This window comes from Rutilus rutilus (genome assembly GCF_951802725.1).
Source record: "Rutilus rutilus genome assembly, chromosome: 8".
NCBI classification, from domain to species: Eukaryota; Metazoa; Chordata; class Actinopteri; order Cypriniformes; family Leuciscidae; genus Rutilus; species Rutilus rutilus.
The window spans coordinates 23,601,481-23,623,098 of record NC_140222.1 but is presented as its reverse complement, the minus strand read 5'-3'; the positions used below and the strand labels follow the sequence as shown (position 1 = coordinate 23,623,098).

The 21,618-nt window shown below is 36.7% G+C and overlaps 1 protein-coding gene across 1 annotated transcript in view; it reads left to right on the top strand.

Moving 5' to 3' along the window:
• The first annotated feature begins 8,353 nt into the window (after window positions 1-8,353).
• The window catches only part of cntnap5b (contactin associated protein family member 5b), a 69,257-nt gene continuing 55,992 nt past the window's right edge, over window positions 8,354-21,618 (top strand). The window contains exon 1 of the mRNA XM_084417929.1: window positions 8,354-8,430. Within this exon, the coding sequence (XP_084274055.1) occupies window positions 8,361-8,430 (70 nt within the window). The 5' untranslated portion in view covers window positions 8,354-8,360. The remainder of the gene's footprint in view (window positions 8,431-21,618) is intronic.

Below are 21,618 nucleotides of genomic sequence, written 5' to 3'. Positions count from 1 at the left end.
TAAATTTGTGAATGAAAATGAGGTTGTTGCTTGACTGTAGCATTACATGTTCTGATTTAACTTGGTTTGTACTATACGGTAATGTTAAAGTCTTGATTCTTTATAGTGAGCTGGTTCACCCTAGACTGGGTAAACCCAGCCTGATCTGCCGGCAATTTGATTTCACCCTGTAGCTCAGCCTGGAAACCTGTACATTTATCTCTGCTGCTTCCTTTACAGATTTGCGGGAACCAATCACAAACTGGCTTATCCACCTGGCGCGCTATTGGCGGGTTTAATCCAATTCCAGAGCCGTTACGGCTCTGTCCAATTCCTTTTACTAACCTCTCGACGATACTCAATGTCTTCTTTTTAGCAAATAAATCACTCGAGTGGGTGTAAATACCACAAACTTTCATGTTTTTTTTTTTTTTTTTTGCATAACCTGCAAAAATCGCTCGATTCCATTGCTGCTTCTGCAAACCGCTGACCAACACGTTTGGTTACACATTTCCTGCCTGGAGTTTTCGCGTAGCTCTGCAAAGTACGTCACCCGGATCGTTGGTCTGATTGGTTGAAGGACTATCCAATTGACCCTTCGCTAAGCCACGCCCAAAAACCGCCACTGGCCAATCGTGGCTTAGCAACCGTAACTAGGCGCGGGAGGTCTGGCAAGCTTTCGAGCGAGGGAAACATGCCGAAGCGTTGTGCGTATGGATTGTGCAAATCTGATACGCGGTATCCTAAAAGTTTGGACAGGGTGGTGGATTTTGTTCCCTTCCCGAAACCTAAAACCCAAGAGGAGAAATGCCGGGCGTCATCTTCATTTATATTGCGCTTTTAACAATGTAGATTGTTCCAAAGCAGCTTTACATTGATAATAGAAAATTAAAAGTAATGTGTTTTGGCTTTATAGCTCTAGAATAAAGTTATTGTCCAGCTCGTGGATCAAGCAGTGTGATTAAAGGCAAGACGGAGGCTCACTGACATAACTTAACGTTACTTAAAAATATATTTCAGCATTTTGTTTATCAACGGCTAAACTAGTACCCCAATCCGATCGCGACTCTCCCGGTGTTAGTTCTAGCAGAGAATGTCTAATATGGCGAGAAGTTCCACTCTCACTACACTTCCGGCTTCTGAACTGGTTGCAGTTCCACTCTGATTCCATATGAGGGCGCTCACAGGACGAGTGCAGAATGAATGGAGGTCAATGGCGGTATACCCCTCAAAATCCACTTTTCTCAGGATATAATTTTTTGTCTAGTAATTTGAATGTTGTATTCGAAAGAAGATGCAAAGAAATTACACATTGCTGGGTGTTAGATTTTTTAGAGTCACTTATTTGCTTTAAAAAGTCTTTCAAAATGTCAATGACGTCAGAATGCTGACGTCATTAGCAGAATGCTAGCGTGTTATGGGCAACAACAACTCAACCTGTAAGAAATCAAAACGACATAAGTACTCGTTCATTCAACTTTCGACCTAAAACCCATGTTGAACTTGCAAAATCTACAATCAGATCTGAGATTTCTCAACGGCAATCGGGTGAAAGAGACAAATTTAGCCGTCTAGCCCCATTGACTCCCATTCATTTTGCACTCATGGCGAGCGCCCCCAGTGGAACTCTGGTGGTACTACAACCAAAATTCGGTTCAATAGGGCTTAATAGGGAGTGGGCAGGCTCTCCGTAGACGGGCTCTGGTTCTAGTATAAGTAAAAGGTAGGCTAGTTAGTAAAAGGAGGGAACATCAGGGGGCTTGCCGGAGATCTCCAAGGAAAAGGTTGGTATGCAAACTTAATCAGTTCATAACAGTAATGTTAGTCGCTTATGTGACCCACGACGTGTGAGCAGTAGCCTGGCGCACTAAAAATATAAGCGGGAGAATGTTATCATTGCAAAGTGGTCAGGCTAATGTCTTGTGTTTATTCCACAATACTTATGGATAAACTGTTTGATTTATAAATATTCAAATTTCACTCACCCTGCTGTGCATGCACATAGCTGTTCCTCAATTTGTGTGTTTCCCATTTGAATGGTCAGCGTATGAGGCGGCTGCTGCTTGCGCTGGGACCTAACGATCTAGACTTTAGCTTCAATTTTGATGAAATTATTCTCTAATCGTTTGCATATTATGTCGTGGATATATCCCTCTAATGCATACTGCAGTCCCTTTTGTCTTGCTCTCTCAGATTTTCACCTGTTGACCAAAAATGACTAATTATCTCCTTGGGAATGTCTGAGACCGGTGCATACTGTAATAGACGTGCCAGGTGCAAAAGCTTGACAGGCGTAGCAACAGTAACTAAGGAGGGCGGGGCTTAGCGAAGGGTCAAATGCGTCATTTGAACTATGCCCGTTGATCATGCCTCTTGTGCAATAGAAAATACATAGCAGACTCCCCAGACCAATGTTCAATCTTAAAAGATTGAGCTTGGTCTGGTGATAGCCAGACTAGGTTCACCCCTATCTTTCATACAGTATGTAGATTAAAAAGTCTGACATATTCTAGTGAATCCGTTTGTCTTTTTCAATTCTCACTTTTATTTGTAAAGTCTGAGTCGTTTGCTTGTATATGTATCGTTTAAAAGTCTGATTAATTTAAAGAATCATTAAAAAAAACGAATTATCGATAACCAGGCCAAAATGTTCTTTTTTTAGGGTGAAAAAATATTAGCTATGTTTTCAATTACTGTGTGTGAATTGCACTTTTTTTCAAGTTTTTGACTAGATTATTAACTTCTTTAAATCATGTTAGCAAGTTCTGAAATTGCTTTCCCAACACCATTCTCATCTCACCCTCATGCAACTGATGGCACCCGTCCAGTCTATCATTACCCAGCTTATTAAAGCGAGGTTAACCAAATGAAATCCAAACGCTCTCGACCGCAGGTGGAAGGCGAGAACCTTGACCGCGGACGGAAGACATGAGACGTGAGGAGCCGAGGGGAAGGGAGAGCGGGGAGAGTAAATTAAAAGCCGGTAATCTGTAAGTCTAACAGCATGATCAGAGCACAGCATGCTGGGAAGTTAAAAAACGATGAGACGGGAAATGGATCTCCAGCGAGAAAGACCAAGAAGAATTCCTAATGAGGAGAAAGCGAATTCCTGAAGGTTGGTAGTAAAATCCTTGGAATTATCTGTCAGAGAAAACCTTCTTAAACCTAAATAAGTTAACTACAATTTAAACTACAACTACGATAATTCAAATGTTCTATCGCTTTATGCATTATATAAATTGATAAAGTAGTTTTCTACACTGTAAAAAAATTATGATCAATAAGTTATGACAAAATGTTTTTACATTGCATTAACTCATCAAAATAAGTTAGGCAATGTTCAACTTTGTCTATAAGTTATACAAAATTCAACTCGTGTTTAAGTCTGTTTAATGTAATTTAAGTTGAAATTACTTAAACTTACAAGTTGATTGTACTTAAAAATTTAAGGCAGCAACGTTTTTAGTGTATTTGACTTAAATAACAAGTTTATATATATATATATTATGTGTGTGTGTGTGTGTGTGTGTGTGTGTGTGTGTAAGCAATAAGGTATGAGAGGCTGTGCTGTATTGTGAATAAGTCACGGCTGAAGGGCGTTGTTAGGCACGACGCGAAGTGGAGTATAAAACGGTTACCACACAATACAAATATTAAAGCCAAAAAATATGTATCAAAGCAACTTTCATGAAGTAAAATCACTAAAAGCCTTCCTCCGCTGGAAAAAAAATAGTCCCTGATCGTGAACGGCAACAGAATTTACAATATTTCGCCATTAGATGGCGGCAAAGACTGTCTTTATGAGTGAGTCTGTAGAGAAGACTTTTATATTGAAAGGACTGAAACTTGTTGCGATTGTGAACACTGAGAAGCAAGACGCAACTGACAAATGACTAGCTGGAAAAAACCCAACTGTTAAAAGGACAAGATACCGCAGCGGACATTCTTACGGATTTTTTTATTACGAATATAGGACTGACCTGAAAGAAAATGCTACATATAGGCCTACTGTAAATGCAGGTACACTGGCTTCTCACAATACTCTATAGAGCTGGTAAGTCCCGCCCCTTCCGCTAATCCCCCTGGACCTCTAGGTTGAAAAATCGTCAATGCAAGTGAATGGGAGAAAATAATTATTTTCTGGTCCCGTTTGAATTTTGCCATGAATGTGAACATATGTTGTCTGTGAATTTTTAATATAACTTTTCGTGTAAAGAATGCTACAATTTAGCGTGTAGAAGTTTGATACGGGTAGACTTTGTGTGTGAGCACTTTGTGGACTACAACTCCTCGCTGCTTTCGACGCGTTTGAAACGTCAACACCACTAGCACACGGACACTAGCTCACGGATCCCGCTAAACATGGCTGTGTCTTTGGTGCACTTCACCTCCTTCTTTCAGGGAGAGGACAAAATCGTTGATGTTGGCGAAAACCACGGGTAAGTCAACTTTATGGGGTGACGTCACATAGGCGACATGTAGTCTTTCTCGTTATGTCTTTTCCACAACTGCTAGCCGAAGAATCATACCATATACTGTCAAACTCGTAACAGGAAAAGTTATATAAAAAATTCACAGACAACATATGTTCAATTCATGGCACAATTCAAACGGGATCAGAAAATATTTATTTTCTCCCATTCACTTGCATTGACGGATTTTCAACTTTGAGGTCCAGCGGGGTTTTACGGAAGGGGCGGGACTTACCAGCTCTATACATACAACCGGCGTAGCGTCATAGAACGTCTCTGAAAAGGTTCACGCCCACTTTTAGGGGAAAACAAACCGGCGAGCGCCATACACAGTATCGGATTGAGGACGTGTACTAACCCTTACAAACATGTAATTTTTATTTAAACATTTTTTTTCACACAATAGGCTACCCCTATTATGTATTTGTATTTAATTAAAATTTTCCACACAGTATTTTGTATTTTTATTTTATTTTAAATACATTTCCATGTATTTATGCCCATCTCTGCCTGCCATTATCATCAATATCTTGCTGTTATGGAAATATCATGAATTACGGATGATGCTATCGAAAGCTAAATCAGGCTAGTTGTATGGCTGGACAGAAAAGTGCACTCAGTAGCTACTCTAAATATAAAGACATAATATTATACATTTAAAGATGTTTACTTCTTAAAACCGAAGTAAAATCATTCACTGGCTACCTGGTGACTCGATGAGGTACGAGTAAATGTCCGGGTAAGACACTTCTGGCCACTGGGTGGGGTTGTTAGACCAATTTGACGCTGGTAGGGACATGTTTTTAAGTTGCCCAAATTAAGTTTATAAATTTATCGTTCACACTCTATGGAAGGCAGGGTGGACATATAATTACTCGACATATTTCATCTAAGTGATTTCTGAAGTTATACACGTCTGCCGGCTGTGTACGGACGTTGTTTTGTGCCGCTATTTTGTATTGAAGTCTATGGGAAGTCTGGTTTGTTTTCCCCTAAAAAGGGGCGGTTACGAAATTTACAGTTAAGTTCCCGGATGTGCCGGTTGTATGTATAGCGCTGAATGACTGATGATCAGCTTCAATGAACGATATCAATGAGAATGTATGTTTACGTTGCTAAGAGTGGTTGCTAGGGGTGTTGTGTAATGATTCATAGAATGGTACTATGAATCATTACACAACACCCCTAGCAACCACTCTTAGCAACGTAAACATACGTTCTCATATATGTGCACACCTTGATGGCAAATTGCTTGGTCAACAATATTTCAACAATATTGAAACCCTCCACCTCTCCAACTCCACCTGCCTAGATCTGCTACTGGATTTATCATAAACATTTATCCTTTCTATACTGTTCATAAAAAGCTTAGTATGAGTCATAGAGATTGTAGAAAATAGTGTCAATGTTTCTGAACACAATAAATATGAATTAAACATCAACTGTGTTTATGCATGCATGTATACAATTACAAATACAGCTGCACTGCACTTATCTCTAAATTTTCCCAATGAGAAAATTACTGCAATTCTATTGCGGCAACATTGCGGAAAATTGCATTTACAAAAACATGTAACAAGATGTAAATGTGCCATGGCCGGCCACTATCTCTGTGTACGGACTGTATCAAAGAGGCTCTTTGCTTTTTGAACAGAGGGCGATATCATCATCTGTCCAAATGACCTCTGGGATTAATGCTCCAATCCCTGTAGTCTGGATTCTTATAATCCAGTCTCAAACACATGCCATTGTGCCCTTTAACATGCTGAGAGATTACCATCGCATCAATAAAATGCATTAACACTAATGTGTGTGTATATATATATGTGTGTGCGTGTATGTGTGTGTGTGTGTGTGTGTGTGTATATATATATATATATATATATATATATATATATATGTATGTGTGTGTGTGTGTGTGTGTGTGTGTGTGTGTGTAATTATTATTATTATATATATATTTTTGCATATAACTTGAGCTTTCTTTGTGCTCAGCTGCACCGGGTTCATAAAACAGTCACATTATGATGTCTTCAACTTGGTTTTCTCCATAGTGTATCATGATGGATCACCAAGCACTCGTCTTTGTATTTTAGATAATACAGAAAATAATTACCTCACTCATCCAGTCTCAAAGGGAACGTATCACATTAGCATTCTGGAGAAAATTGACTTTATAATGATATTAATCTTTGAGAGTTTTCAGGCAACATTTTTCTTTTATATTACACTCTTAAAAATAAAAGTAGTGATTCCATTTTTGGTTCCTCAAAGAACATTTCAGTGAACAGTTCTTAAAAAAAAAAAAAAAAAAAATCTTCTTAGTGTTAAGATTATTAACAGTTTAATAATTGAAAAGAACCCTTTTCTACTATAAAGAACTTTTGGTCCAATGGAAAGGTTCCATGGATGTTAAAGGTTATTCATGAAACAATAAATGCCAATATGGAGCCTTATGTTTAAGAGTGTAATAAATTATAAGCTAGGTCTATCCACTATTTTGTAGCCTACTAAGCTATGTCCACTATTTTTAGAGTTGTAAGGCCTGTTCACATCAATAACGATAAAGATATCATTCTAAAAAAAAAATCTAAATATAAAAGAATTCAGAGTTCACTCATGTATCGATAACGGCACGGATAAACGATATCCTTTAGAATCACTTTCAGAACATGTTTTTTTTTTTGTTTTTTGTTTTTTTTTACTGATGAACGATCATTTTGACAGCCAATCAGAATCCATCCTGTTTTAAAGAGCTCGAGCATTTAAAGTGGCATACGACAAACTCGCTCTATGTGAACGCTAATGTGGTCATCTTTATAGTTATCTTTACTGTTATTGTTCTTGGTGCAAACGGGACTTTAGACTTGATTTTTAGGTTTTCAGTGAGCAGTCCATTTGGTCACTGCAAAGCTTGTCCTAGTTGCAACATCTCGATTGTTTCTCCTAGACAGAAATCGGATTAAAAGCAGTGCAAATTCAGATCTTTACTGAAGGTTTCCAGATTTTTCTCACAGAAAAAAAGACCATTAATATCTCACAAAGAATCTCAGAAGACAAACAAATATAAAACTAAATCGCAATTTTATTCTCATTAAGACTAGATAATCCACATAATCTCTCCGTATTTTTTATAACGCTATATTCAGCTATTCACATGTTTTTTGCGTATGTATGACTCCAAATGTATGTTAGGAAAAACAACCACCAGCAGTACTTGCTATACCTACTTGATATTATTTTCCAAAGTTTAAGGATTATGTGTAGAATTTTAAACAATTTTAACTGATTGATATTGAAATGTTATGATATTATATAAAGATTTGAGACGCATACCACAAAAACAAACAGACAAATATTGCGAGTAAACGCGTCGTGTTAGAACTGGAGCGCGTCAGCTAGCGCTGTCCACATGTGTGGTGCTGAATTCTCTCTCTCTCTCTCTCTCTCTCTCTCTCTCTCTCTCTCTCTCTCTCTCTCTCTCTCTCTCAAAACTCAGCTGCTTTCCACAGATCGTATCATTCGGCTTACAGCGCACAACCTCTCCACGCTGTGTCTGCGCTTCAAAACGCACCAAGCCTCATTCTGACCTCACTATCTTCTTGACATCTGCTGGACATGTACAGTTCGGAATATGACTCAGATCTGAAGACATCAAGGCAAACCCGCTAAAAAAAAAACTTCGTGTACATAGAGTCTCGTGGGAAGAGCCTAACGTATGTCTTTAAGAGCAACTATGGGGGGAGTGTCTCGTTCGATTCATCACAGGACAGACTAGCCGAAGAGCCGCTGGACCCGATCCCGAACAGGATCCGAACTGGCTTTTTTTGGAGCTATTTTACACTGCCTGGGAATATAGTGCAACTTGGATAGCGTTACTGTGCTTTTGGAGAGATGATCGTGGTGGTGATGCATGCGCTGAGTCTCCACGCGTTCGCGCTCCTGTGCGCATTACGATCCACGCTGGCAGCGAATAACTGTTAGTATATTTACATACATTATCTTTATATATATATATATATATATATATATATATATATATATATATATATAAAATATACATATACATACACACACACGCGTGTGTGTGTTTTACTTGTTTAATGTTTACAAAAATATTGTTTAGTAATATATGAATAGTATTACATGCTAACTATATATATATTTTTTTTTTTGTGCATATATATCTGCTGTTTTCAGGATCTGATGTGTGTATGACAATAACTTTATAGCTTATTAGTAACAGCACTCTTAGTAGTTTTTATTTTGTGTTATATTAATAGTTTCTCATTGGAGGCACAAAACTCTCCATGGGTTCTAATTTCGGAAGCTTTTTATGGCTATCATAATGGTGATAGTATATATTCATTATCTTTTAATGCTTTGTACAGTATGGTTGTTATGCATTTCTGTTGGCAGCGAGTTTAATTAAATGCATGTTTAAGGTGCTGCCACTGAACTAATGAGGGCAGTCTGGGAGAAACAGCAACAGTCAAGACTTGTTCCACTCTTTGCTTTTGACTTTTGTGAAATCCAGGAAGCAAATACATACATTAAGGTGATTTATCTGTATGCAATGAAACGACTTAGGAGCTATAAATACGTTATTCAATAAATAATGTATTGATGAGTAAAATCTAAATACAGATAGACTTCTGTGGTCCACTTTAGAGTGAGATGCGACCTCTAGGTGGCGCTGTTTTCCCGTATAGATCTAACCTGTAATGTCATTGACATCCAAATGAATCATAGCGCCGTATTCAAGGGCCTTACACATACCATCAGTGGCACTTATGATGATTTATGTAATTCGTAGGAGGACATTACTTGAAAGAAAAGTTTAGCTCTAGGACTAAATGGCTTGGGGATAATTGTAGTTGTAATTTGAATAGCCGAGTGCACATTCTCTTTTGGTTGATTCATAGCTGATGGATCAATTTGAATGGTTGGATTTAAGAAAGGCTGGCAAACCAACCAAAGAAAATAAAAATACAGCAGGCAGAGCGACACTTGGCAAAACTTCTTTCCGAGCTTGTAAATATGAGTCATAAATCCGTCGAATTGAGATTTACATTACTCTCCGAGGAAGATTTGTTACCTCAGACTCTGGTGTTGCACTTGTGGTTGTCCAACATGAATATGCAAATCCCTTACGGTTCATTTGCATATGAGTCTAAACATAACATCCATAAAGAACTTGGCAGGTTGGAATCCAGGCCATGTTTGTGGATAGCGACTGGTTCCTTGACAGATAATTTAATGTTACATTAAGTGCATTATGATATTATTTATTAGTTTATTTTATATATATATGTCTATGTGTGTGTGTGTGTGTATAATATAAATTAGATAATAATTATATACATATATAATAAATTAAATATTAGATAAATTACATATATAATTTAATATTTCATTTTATTATAAATGTAGCCTATATAATTAACTAACTTATTATATATGTGATATATATATGTATGTATATATAAAATATGTATATGTGTATATATATATATATATATATATATATATATATATATAATATGTATGTATGGGTGTGTGTGTGTGTATGATGTGTATATATATATATATATATATATATATATATATATATAATCACATTGACTATTTATTTGATGATTATTTTACTAAAAAATAAAAGATTTTAATGACTACAGCAGTCGACTACAAGTTTGTGCAAAACCATTTGATCTGCGCTATTCAGGATGATTTGAGACTTATGAAGCTTTAACTGTCCAATCAAATTGCTCTTTACTTTTTAATACCAACTTTGATTAGCATGTTGTTTGATGGTCTGATCTGTAGCATCTACAAACTCAAAAGCATGTCACCCTTGACTGGAAATGGCTTCATGTTTGCGGCATAATTAGTAGCGCCTTTCTGGCCAAATAAATATTAGTGTTAGATAATAATGATAGATTAAGGATATAACAGAAGGCTGCAGGACATCGCAGGCACGAAACCATCTGTGGTTTAAACGCGAGCAGTTTGCTGATATTAATAACTGCACTAACCGTGCCGTTCTCATAACCCATTAGGTTGCACAGATTATAATTAACAAACTCTTCATACAACAGATTGCAAAGAGATAAAAGTGAGTCTCGTAATGAAATGCAGAACTGGAAAAGGGCCTAGAAACCGGCACCGAAAATATCAACGCCTCTGTATACTTTATTTACAGTGTATGGTAAGATTTGGAGACAACATTACAGTCTATTAAATGTAATGAGGGGAGCGTGTCTTTGAGAGAGTCTGTAGTTGGTGGCCTAGATTTCCTCTCTGCTTTGATCGAACATGCCTGACAGCGTTCAGACGAAAAAGTCAATTACTCCTTTTAATTACCTGATCTGGAAGGTCCAGACTCTGAAAAATCAGCTGGGACCTTATTGTGCTCTTAAATCGTCAATGTAAAGAGGTTGTGGAGTTGTGGTTGGTGCTTCAGGACCCAAAATGTTGTTATTCGACATGCGTGGTGACTGAAATCAAATATTGACGGTTTGGATGAAAACCATTGTGCATAAACTATTTTTACTCTTTGTTAACCTTGTCTGTCCTTGATGAATTTGTGCCAAAATTATGTTGAGATTTTGATTCCCTATATTTTATGTCAGCAATGTTGGGTTTAATGCATTACTGTAATTGAATTATTTTCCCCTTGAAAAAGTAAAGGATTAGCTACTCTTAATTTTTCTGTAAGTCAATTAGTTACTTCTGATGTAACTGCATTAAAAGGATAGTTCACCCAAAAATGAAATTTCAGTCATTAATTACTCAACCTCATGTCGTTGCAAACTAGTAAGACCTTCGTTCATCTTCGGAACACAAATGAAGATCTTTTTGATGAAATCCAAGAGCCATAGACAGCAATGTCATTGCAACTTTCAAGGCTCAGAAAGGTAGTAAAGACAAAGTTAAAATAGTCCATGTGACTACAGTGGTTCAACCTTAATGTTATGATGCGACGAGAAAAGTTTTTGTCAAAAAAAAAAAAAAAAAAACGACTTTATTCAACAATCTCTTCTCTTCCACGTAATTCCCCTACGCTGTTGACGTAGTGTAAACAGTGCAGCGCTTCCAGGTTCTACGTCAGAACGCCGCCTCACAATTGGTCGACGTTGGTCATGTGAGCACCACGAAACATGCTGAAACAGGAGCTAGCCAATAATGAGCCGGCGTTCTGATGTAGAACTGACAGCGAAGAGAAGAGATTGTTGGATAAAGTCATTACTTTTGTGTTTTTTTGCGCACAAAAAGTATTCTCGTCGCTTCATAACGTTAAAGTTGAACAACTGTAGTCACATGGACTATTTTAACGATGTCTTTACTACCTTTCCGGGCCTTGAAAGTTGCAATGACGTTGCTGCCTATGGCTGGTTCAGAAACCTCTCAGATTTCATCAAAAATATCTTCATTTGTGTTCCGAAGATGAACGAAGGTCTTACGGGTTTGGACTGACATGAGGGTGAGTTTAAACTGACTAAAAAAAAAGAAAAAAGAAGAGTTGAATCTTGTATAACTTATTCTTTTTTAAAATTGCTTAACTTTTACAGTGCATATGCATGATTGTTCTGTTTTATTCTTTACAGTGCAACATTTCTTTGCGAGCCACCAGTTGAGAACCACTTTGAAGGACAAATTCACTTAGAAATGCGTTCATTGTGTTTAGATGTTTTAAATTAGGATAAAGAATGAAAACTAGCTGGTTCACAGACAGAAAGGGCATTTCTTCTGGCCTCTCAAACGTCTCTCTCCCCTTGTCTAGGAAAGAAAACCGCAGCGCTTGCACTGTACAGTAGATCATTGTCTAACTCAATAATTGCCTCGATCTTGTCAGCACATGTGTCAGCTGTAATTTCGGCCCCAAACAAGAGGCGGATCCATAGCCGTTGTGAAAGCCTGACCTTAGAAGTTAAAGACAAACACCCAACCCACCTACAAAATTGCAAACGGCCTTTAGCCCGTGTACCTCTGTCTTTTTCACTGCCGGTGAGTGTTTATCACGACAGCGCCATTGGGTATTTTAAGACGTTTTATAAATGCCAGAATATCTATTCTGAAAGATGCGTGGGTTGGGGGGAAAAAAGGCAGAAAATGAGAAGATAAAGGAAAAAAGGAAAAGATTCTTAGCCAGTCTGAGAGATCCAAGGGAACGTCTTGGTTTTTAATAAGTGGCAAATTCCATAGGAAATTCCAAACCATTAATCAAAAGATAAGTAGTCAAGTTTGAATTCCTCTTCAGGGGTTTGGTGCAGTACATGAAGCAGTACTACTGAAATAACAAGATATACAATATATAAACAAGTTCTGCTTCATATTTCAATAGTACAAAATCCATCTTGACAAACAGCTGCTTTCAAATTCCAAAGTTTCCGTTGAACCAGAGTATCAGTGTCAAGTTTCCAAGGTGTGTGGGCCATATTCCTGGAGTAACATCCTTTCCATGAACCGCCAACCATCCATTCACTAATGTATTTTGCATACAAAAACGAAATTCTGGCTGAAATCGTAATCACGGTTGAGTAATCTAAAACTGAAATCTGATTTGTTGGTGCAGTGTGACTTCCTGGAGTACGCAAAATTCTGTTTGCATCAAGCTTCATTCGCTAATTGTCTATTTGCGCGAATTTGCATGTCAAATTGTGTTTTGTACGATTTTTTTAAGTTTGTATTTAAAATTCGCAATTTACAGAACTTAAAAGTAAAAAAAGAGTACACAAAATTCTGATCACATTAACCCTTAAACACATAACACGGGTCTTTAGTGACCCGGGACGTCATTCTCTACCCTCCTCCTCATTCATTTTTTAAAGTTTGACATCAACCTTCTAAGTGTTCCTCAATCAATTCATTCTAAACAATATAACAAGAAGAAAAAATGCCTGTTTTCCCATTATTATTATTTTTGTAAAAAGTGTATAGGGTTGGTAATGACCTTGAGTTGTGTAGCAGTGTAAGTATATTTTTCTGCACAACAATAATTGAATCTTTGATGTGCACTCAATTCTGATACACAACGATGAAGTGACGTTTCACTCATAGTTACCGCAAGCAGAAAACAAAAGAGTAGGAAGCATCATCAGCAAGTCTTATTTCAATCTTTCTACTTCAAAATTTCACATTTAATTTAATGTGTTATTTGTCGTTACTTTGTAATTATTTGTGGAACTTACTGGCAATTTCTGAGTGGAAATTGTTTAAAAGTAATTTTTTATTTTATTTTTTCAGTGTACTTTGGTAAATCTATTTCATATAAGGCTGAGGGCACATAAAAACAAAATTAACTGTGATTGGTCGCTTTACATGTCAATCAGATGGTATTTCCTGTCTAAGTGGGCGGTTCTAAAACTATAGTTTATGCCAATAAAAAATAAAAAAAGTTGCCATTGTTGTCTTTTGGAAAATAAAAAGACATATACAAACTCAAAAAAGTCATGCAAAGAAAAATCTTCCCAGGTTTATCAAGTTTATTTAACATGTTCTCACAAAACGCATAGCACAACCAGGACAGCCCAGCTGTCAGCCTTTAGAGAACCGTGCGGAGATGACTGACAGGTCTAATCCATCGACGTAAAAAACGGTGATAACAAACCTGAACTCAACTGATGTTCACTGCAGACAGTACCTTGAAAAACACGCTTCTTTAATGTATCTTCCCTTAATGAGATGCTTTTCAGTCTGTGTTAGTGGGCGTTTAGTCTGCCAAACATATGCTCCCCGACTTCGTAAATATCATCCAAAGCACAACAAACTCTTAACAAGCCGCTAATGGCGTTTCACAAATATCCCAGAAAGTTCTGCCAGCATCCCACACTCTTTGTGGTACAGCGCCGGAGACGTTCCCCGCTCTGATCAGTGCAGAGAAAAGGTTTTGTAAACCCATCTCAATATCTTTGATGGCGTCCCGGGTCACGGTTGTGTATTGTTGTTTACTTGAGTCAATAACCAATCGGAGGCCTTGATAAGTTTGTTTTTCCAAGTCTGCTGTATTAACCAAAGGGGAAAAACAGCAACAATGAAAAACACTGAGCTATATCTGGCCACATACGTACTAAGCAGTCTCAGCTGTTAAAATATTAACGCTTTAACCTTGTCGTAATTCCAGATCCTTGTGTAAACTAGTCTAGGACATTATTCTTATGTCCAGGGAATTGAAGTTGCTTTCAAATGTTCCAGTTTTAAAATGAAAATAAGCTTAGGGTTTGGTTGCATGTAATTATGGATAATTTATTGTTATTACTATAGTAACTACCGTACATATGTACCAAGGACACTAAAATTAAAGTGTTATATATAATACTCTTTATAGCATTTTAAAATGAGTATTGTATAACATTCATTATTTAAGTTCTGTAAATAGATTGTAATTTAATAGTACTTTATCATTTTTATTATTGTGTATAAAAACTATTATTATCATTATTATTATTATTATTATTATTATTATTATATTAAACATAATGCAATATAAAAAATACAGCTAATATAAAAAATAAAATACAATATACATATTTTTTCAGTTATGTATAATTTGAGTTATGTATAATTTGTCTACATACAGATTGTAATTTATTTGTATTATGTTTAAATCTCCTGTATGTATATAACTATTTAATATTTATAACTATTTTTTATTATCATTATTATTATTATTATAAATAGAACTAATATAAAAAATGCAAATATAAAAATACAAATTTATTTTGAAATTAAAACAAGTGGTGTATATTAATGTATATTATTAGTATTTGTATTATTATAAACATCTAATAGAAAAATACAAATAATAGAAAAATAGAAAATACTATATATTTTTATTTTGAAATTAAAATGAGTGTTGTATATTAATGTATATAATCATTATTATTATTATTATTATTATTATTATTAGATATAGAAAAAAAAAAAATATATATATATATATATAAATTCATTTATTATTATTATTATTATTATTATTATAATATAGCACTCCTATTTCCTTGATGAAATTATCAAGACCCTGATCCAAAGATGATTTATTTATATTGTATGGTTGTATTGTCCTGCCCTGGTTGCACCGGATTGTTTGTGGATTACAGAAGCGCAGAGAACCTTCTCTTTGAATGATTTATTTATATTTTTACCTACATTAAAATCTCATCTCAGTAACAATTATTCAAATTCTGTGATTCATATTCCAAAAATCGTGTATGCATCTAATATGTTACTGCTATTATAACTCTGTTCTGTTAAAAATGAGTGTGGACGTTATATCGATCATTCCCACAGTACAGATCATCTACCTGTCTGACTCAGGATGGTGTAATAATGGACAGAGATCGTATCATTATATCTGTGTTTTACTAGTCACTATTGTGAGGGTCAGGGAACGTCAGTGATGTTGCGACTTCAACTCGTATTGTTATTGAGCTCTATGTGAAGAAGATTAGTTTAAATCGGTTTGAAATTGGTTTGAAATCAGTTTTCGTCCTTGAAACTCAAAAAGAGCTATTTAGCCAAATGTTCAGGCTGCTCTGCAACAAAAATGGACTGGGGTGCAAAGTATAAAGCTCCAAAAAACATCATAAAAGTGGTCTATCCATCTGACTCAGACACAAATCAGAGTGATGTTCAGACCAATAAGTTGTTATTCAAGGAAAGTGTTGCTTTTTCTTGCACTGAATGCCAGAAGTGTCAATCAATACATGTACAAGCTCTCAGCATGAACTTCATTCAAACGTCTGAGTTGACTCCAAATCAATTAAGATCTGATTCAATTCTCAGCATAAACTCTTAAAAACAATGTACGTGTGGCGGTTGGCTTGTTTTCTATAACAAAAATGCCGTGCACTGTGTAATTCTGTCATTATTTACTCAGAAAGGACATATAGATTGGCATACAACATGAGGGTGTCTAAATAATGACTTTATTGAGATTTTATGTTTAAAACTCCCAATATTCCATTCTTATTCCATGATGAAATGTCCTCATCTTGCGATGCGCAGTTAAATGGCTGACGGTAAATTAGCCAGCCTTTGTCGTGCTCTTCTTGTTGTGTTCCACCTGCCGAGGTGAGCGTGGAGTGTCACAATGGAAGTGAAGAGTCTCTCTGTGTCGCTGTCAGGTTTAAATAATAGCCTCTCTTTCATTTTCCTCTTACATCAGCCCTCGCTGTCATGGGCAACCGCTAGTAAAATCAGGTCAGTGCTAAATGCCAAGCTTGAAGAGGGGGGCAAAAATGTGGCATTTTAATTACCCAAAATGCTGCACGATAGGGTGCAGAGGTCTGAGGTGGTGCTGTAAGTGGGACATGGTTGAATGTAAAATCCTGTTGTGAAAGGAGGATGATAAATGGTTTTGTAAATAATGTTTTTGTTTTGTAATCATTTTATTTAATTATTTATTGAAGTGTTTTTGTAATTATTATTACCATTAGTGTTTTCTCCATTTGGATGAGGAAGGAAGGAAGGAATAGGAAGGAAGGAAGGAAGGAAAGAAAGAAAGAAAGAAAGAAAGAAAGAAAGAAAGAAAGAAAGAAAGAAAGAAAGAAAGAAAGAAAGAAAGAAAGAAAGAAAGAAAGAAGGAAGAGTAATGAAAGGAAGGAAGGAAGGAAGGAAGAGTAAAGGCAGAAAGAAATAGGCAAAAAGGAAGGAAGGAAGGAAAGAAGGAAGGAAGAGTAATGAAAGGAAGGAAGGAAAGAAGGAAGGACGAGTAATGAAAGGAAGGAAGGAAGGAAGGAAGGAAGGAAGAGTAAAGGCAGAAAGAAATAGGCAAAAAGGAAGGAAGGAAGGAAGGAAGGAAGGAAGGAAGGAAGGAAGGAAGGAAGGAAGGAAGGAAGGAAGGAAGGAAGAGTAATGAAAGGAAGGAAGGAAAGAAGGAAGGAAGAGTAATGAAAGGAAGGAAGGAAGGAAGGAAGGAAGGAAGAGTAAAGGCAGAAAGAAATAGGCAAAAAGGAAGGAAGGAAGGAAGGAAGGAAGGAAGGAAGGAAGGAAGGAAGGAAGGAAGGAAGGAAGGAAGGAAGGAAGGAAGGAAGGAAGAGTAAAGGCAGAAAGAAATAGGCAAAAAGGAAGGAAGGAAGGAAGGAAGGAAGGAAGGAAGGAAGGAAGGAAGGAAGGAAGGAAGGAAGGAAGAGTAATGGAAGGAAGGAAGGAAGGAAGGAAGGAAGGAAGGAAGGAAGGAAGGAAGGAAGGAAGGAAGGAAGGAAGAGTAAAGGCAGAAAGAAATAGGCAAAAAGGAAGGAAGAGCAATGAAAGAAAGGAAGGAAGGAAGAGTAAAGGCAGAAAGAAATAGGCAAAAAGGAAGGAAGGAAGGAAGGAAGCAAGGAAGGAAGGGTAAAGGCAGAAAGAAATAGGCAAGAAGGAAGGAAGGAAGGAAGGAAGGAAGGAAGGAAGGAAGGAAGGAAGGAAGGAAGGAAGGAAGGAAGGAAGAGTAAAGGCAGAAAGAAATAGGCAAGAAGGAAGGAAGGAAGGAAGGAAGAGTAAAGGCAGAAAGAAATAGGCAAGAAGGAAGGAAGGAAGGAAGGAAGGAAGGAAGGAAGGAAGGAAGGAAGGAAGGAAGGAAGGAAGGAAGGAAGGAAGGAAGGAAGGAAGGGATGGATGGATCAATAAAAGAAATATAAGGAAAACAGACAGGAAGAAAAGAAAGAAGGAAAACAATTTGTAAAATATATATATATATATATATATATATATAATTTATTTATTTACAAATTGTATCTGTATATGAAAAAAACTTCCTTCCTTCCTTTTTGTCTATCCCTTCATTCATTTATATATGCAAAATAATAGATATTATATTGGAGTATTATTTTTATTTATTAATAATTATTAATTTACTTTTTATATAATGAGGACACATTTTATCTACCAAATAATAATATATTATAGATATAATAGTTTTATTATTAATGAATTAATAATAATAATAATAATAATAATAAAATTATAATATGCAGACATTTATAATGTTACTAAAGATTTGTATTTCAAATAAATCATTAAGCAGCTAAAACTGTTTTTTTTTATTTTTTTATTTTTTTTATTAATGATAATAAGACCCATTATTAATAATTGAACACCAATAATAATTGAGCATCAAATCATCATTTCAGAATGATTTCTGAAGGATCATGTGACACTGAAGACTGGAGTAATGATGCTGAAAAGGAATAAATTACAATTTTCAAAAATGTTCAAATAGAAAACCGTTCCAAATGTAATAATATTTCACAATATTACTGTTTAACTGTATTATTGATCATATAAATGCAGCCTTGATGAGCAGAAGAGACTTCATTATTACAGACTTTAGACCTGTGCGTGTGTGTGTGTGTGTGTGTGTGTGCGTGCGCGTGTGTGTGTTTGAATAGCCGTGGCGCCTTTAGGACAATCAAAAATGCCACAAACAAGACAGAGTCCCTCGTTGCTTAATCTACACAGATGTTGGTCTTGGTTTTATCTTCACATGCAAGATTAAACTCCTCTCACGAGGCTCAGGAATGATCCGGCAATTCTTAAACTACTTAAATGTGTTGGGAATGGGTAATTCAGCATCAGATAGCAAGAAGAGGGGTAGTAGAATGATCATTTTAGAGCCTATTTTTCACTGGATAGGCGTTTTGAGTTGGCTATATGGTGCTTTGGAAATTTTTTATAGGTTCTTCATATTAATATCTTGGGTTTTGAATCGTTTAAAGCTAGAGTGGGCAATTTATGAGCAAATTATGCAATAATAGAGTCATTTTTATTGTTTAGTAAGCTTTTATTTCTTTATTTTATCGTGTCATTTAACGAATTTGCTGGCAAACATCGCTGGCTTTTTTCGCTCTATTTAGAGCCTTTATTTTTAAGAGTGTACTGCTAAAAAGTCAAAAAGTAAAAAGTCTCATAACGTTGTGCACTGGTCTTCTTTTGAATGTTGAAGCTTACTAACTAGTGTTTGAAAACAAGTTTAGGTAAAAAAAGAAAAGAAGAAGAAGAAGAAAGCTTTAATCCACAGAGGACGGATTGTGTTCTGTGTACAAGGAAATCTGGGACACTCCGAGAGCGTGCAAACTCTCCAACAGGATTTAAATGAGTGTTTCACACTTTCTACAGGATGTAGGTGTCCATTCACAGATGTCCAGGCGTTTTCTGTTGCACCCCCCCTTCCCTACCTCTTTATGCTTCCATTGGTAAAGTTTGTTGGAGGCACCAGACTCAATTCAATGTGGGAAAAGCTTCTTTAAAACTGCATTAGAAATCACATGTTCTGTCACAGCGCAGATGCACTGGGACATCCAGGGATTCCATTAAAGGTGTGGACTCTTAAAAGCAGCTGGGGTCAGGAAAAATGGACTGTCGTGCTGGGCTTGCACCGGGCTGCTTTTACATCTAATAAAGCGTATGAATACTGCACAGGAGGGGGAATCGGGGGGGGAGCACAGGTCTTTGCTATTTCTTGGATTCTTGCCTCTGTTAATAGCCTCACACGTGTTTTTCCAAACTGCATTTGCTTAAAAGCTTTCAGTTTTAAATGGCAAACCATAGAGAACTGAGTAATGTCTGTAGGATGTTTTTATGATTCTGAGAGCTCGTCTCTGTTTGCGAACATTTCTAAACAACAGCCACGTCTTTCTTATAATGCTAACGTTTTACACCGTTCGACTGTCTAGCAAGCAAAACGGCGAATTAGGCGACCTATCCTCAAGCTAATACCAGTGCTGCTGAGTTGTTTTCCTCCCATAAACATTAATTTCGCAGCATGCATATGTCAGTAGAGCTGGCAGTGCTGACTAGGAGAATTTCCAAGGTAAACATAAAAATTTAATCTCCCCCCACCCCTCCAACCCTGTCTTCGCATTCATGCCGAGCATCCGTCTGATCCCGGTAGAAACAATTATGCGTAGTGTGTTTGTCAAATACAGGAAAACCAATGTTTTTTTACAGTTCAACAAGCAGCCCTGAGTGTGCGCTAACATCCCTTGGCCTTCGTTCTTGTCATGAATTGCTATTTAGAAAAAGTGAGCAGTGTTCTTGATTCGTTAAAGAGTTTTATTAATTACATGCATACATGAGTACACTTCATTTACACTAATTACTAATCTAAACAGAGATTATATTAGCATGATTAACCAATTATGTATGCAGCAATCAGGTCATTGTATTTGATTAGAATAAATCATTTTTTGGCATTCTGATGATTGGCATGAATTCAAACATTAAAGAATCATAATAGGCATGATTTTATAAAAAATTAAATAAAAAAACCCTGTAGATTTTGTTTTCTTGATTAGCTGTTTGTAGATGTGGGGGGTGGGGGTAACTCGCAAAAATTTGATTAAATGGAGAGCAAAGGAGGCTTTTGTTTAAAGCAGCACTCAGTAGCTTCGGGATTTCTTCGCTGTATTCTCGCTTTTTGCTGGCAGGTTTCTCTCTAGAGCTCCCCCCACAGCTTCGGAATAGATATTTGACAACACTGTTGTAAAAACTCGTTGGCGATTCTCAGACACCAGAGGCTAGTAGATCAACGACATCAAAGCAGATGGGATATTCTTTAAAACGTCTTCATTCAGGTTCGGACAGCGTGAGGGAGCGCAATAATGACAGCATTTTAGCAGATTTCTTTTGGCCGTAAAGCAGTTGTTTACATCGCGAGACCTGATATCACGCGATACTTCCTGACGCGGTGGCCCGCCGCCCCAAAGTTGCAAGTGCGTATTTTCCGCTCACGGGCACCAGGGGGGTGCGAAACGACCACCATTCAACCCGAAATAAGTATTATAACCATTCCAATGACTCCGAAGCTGTTCAGTTAAGGTAAAAAAGTTACTTAGTTCACCTTTAAAAGGACAGTTCACCCAAAAATTAAAATTCTGTCATTAATTACTCACACTCATGTCGTTCCAAACCCTTAAGACTTCCGTTCATCTTCAGAACACAAATGAAGATCTTTTTTGGTCAAATCTGAGATTTCTGTCCCTCTGTTGACAGCACAGCTAGTACTTGCTTCAAGTGATGCTTCAGAAAGTCCATAAAGAGATCGTAAAACTATTCCATATGAATCAAACGGTTTAGTCCAACATTTTCTGAAGAGTCTCGATCACTTTATATGATGAACAGGTTGAATTTAGGCTTTTGTTCACATTTAAACATTCAACTCACACATCGGTTGTGGTAAACAAAAGCT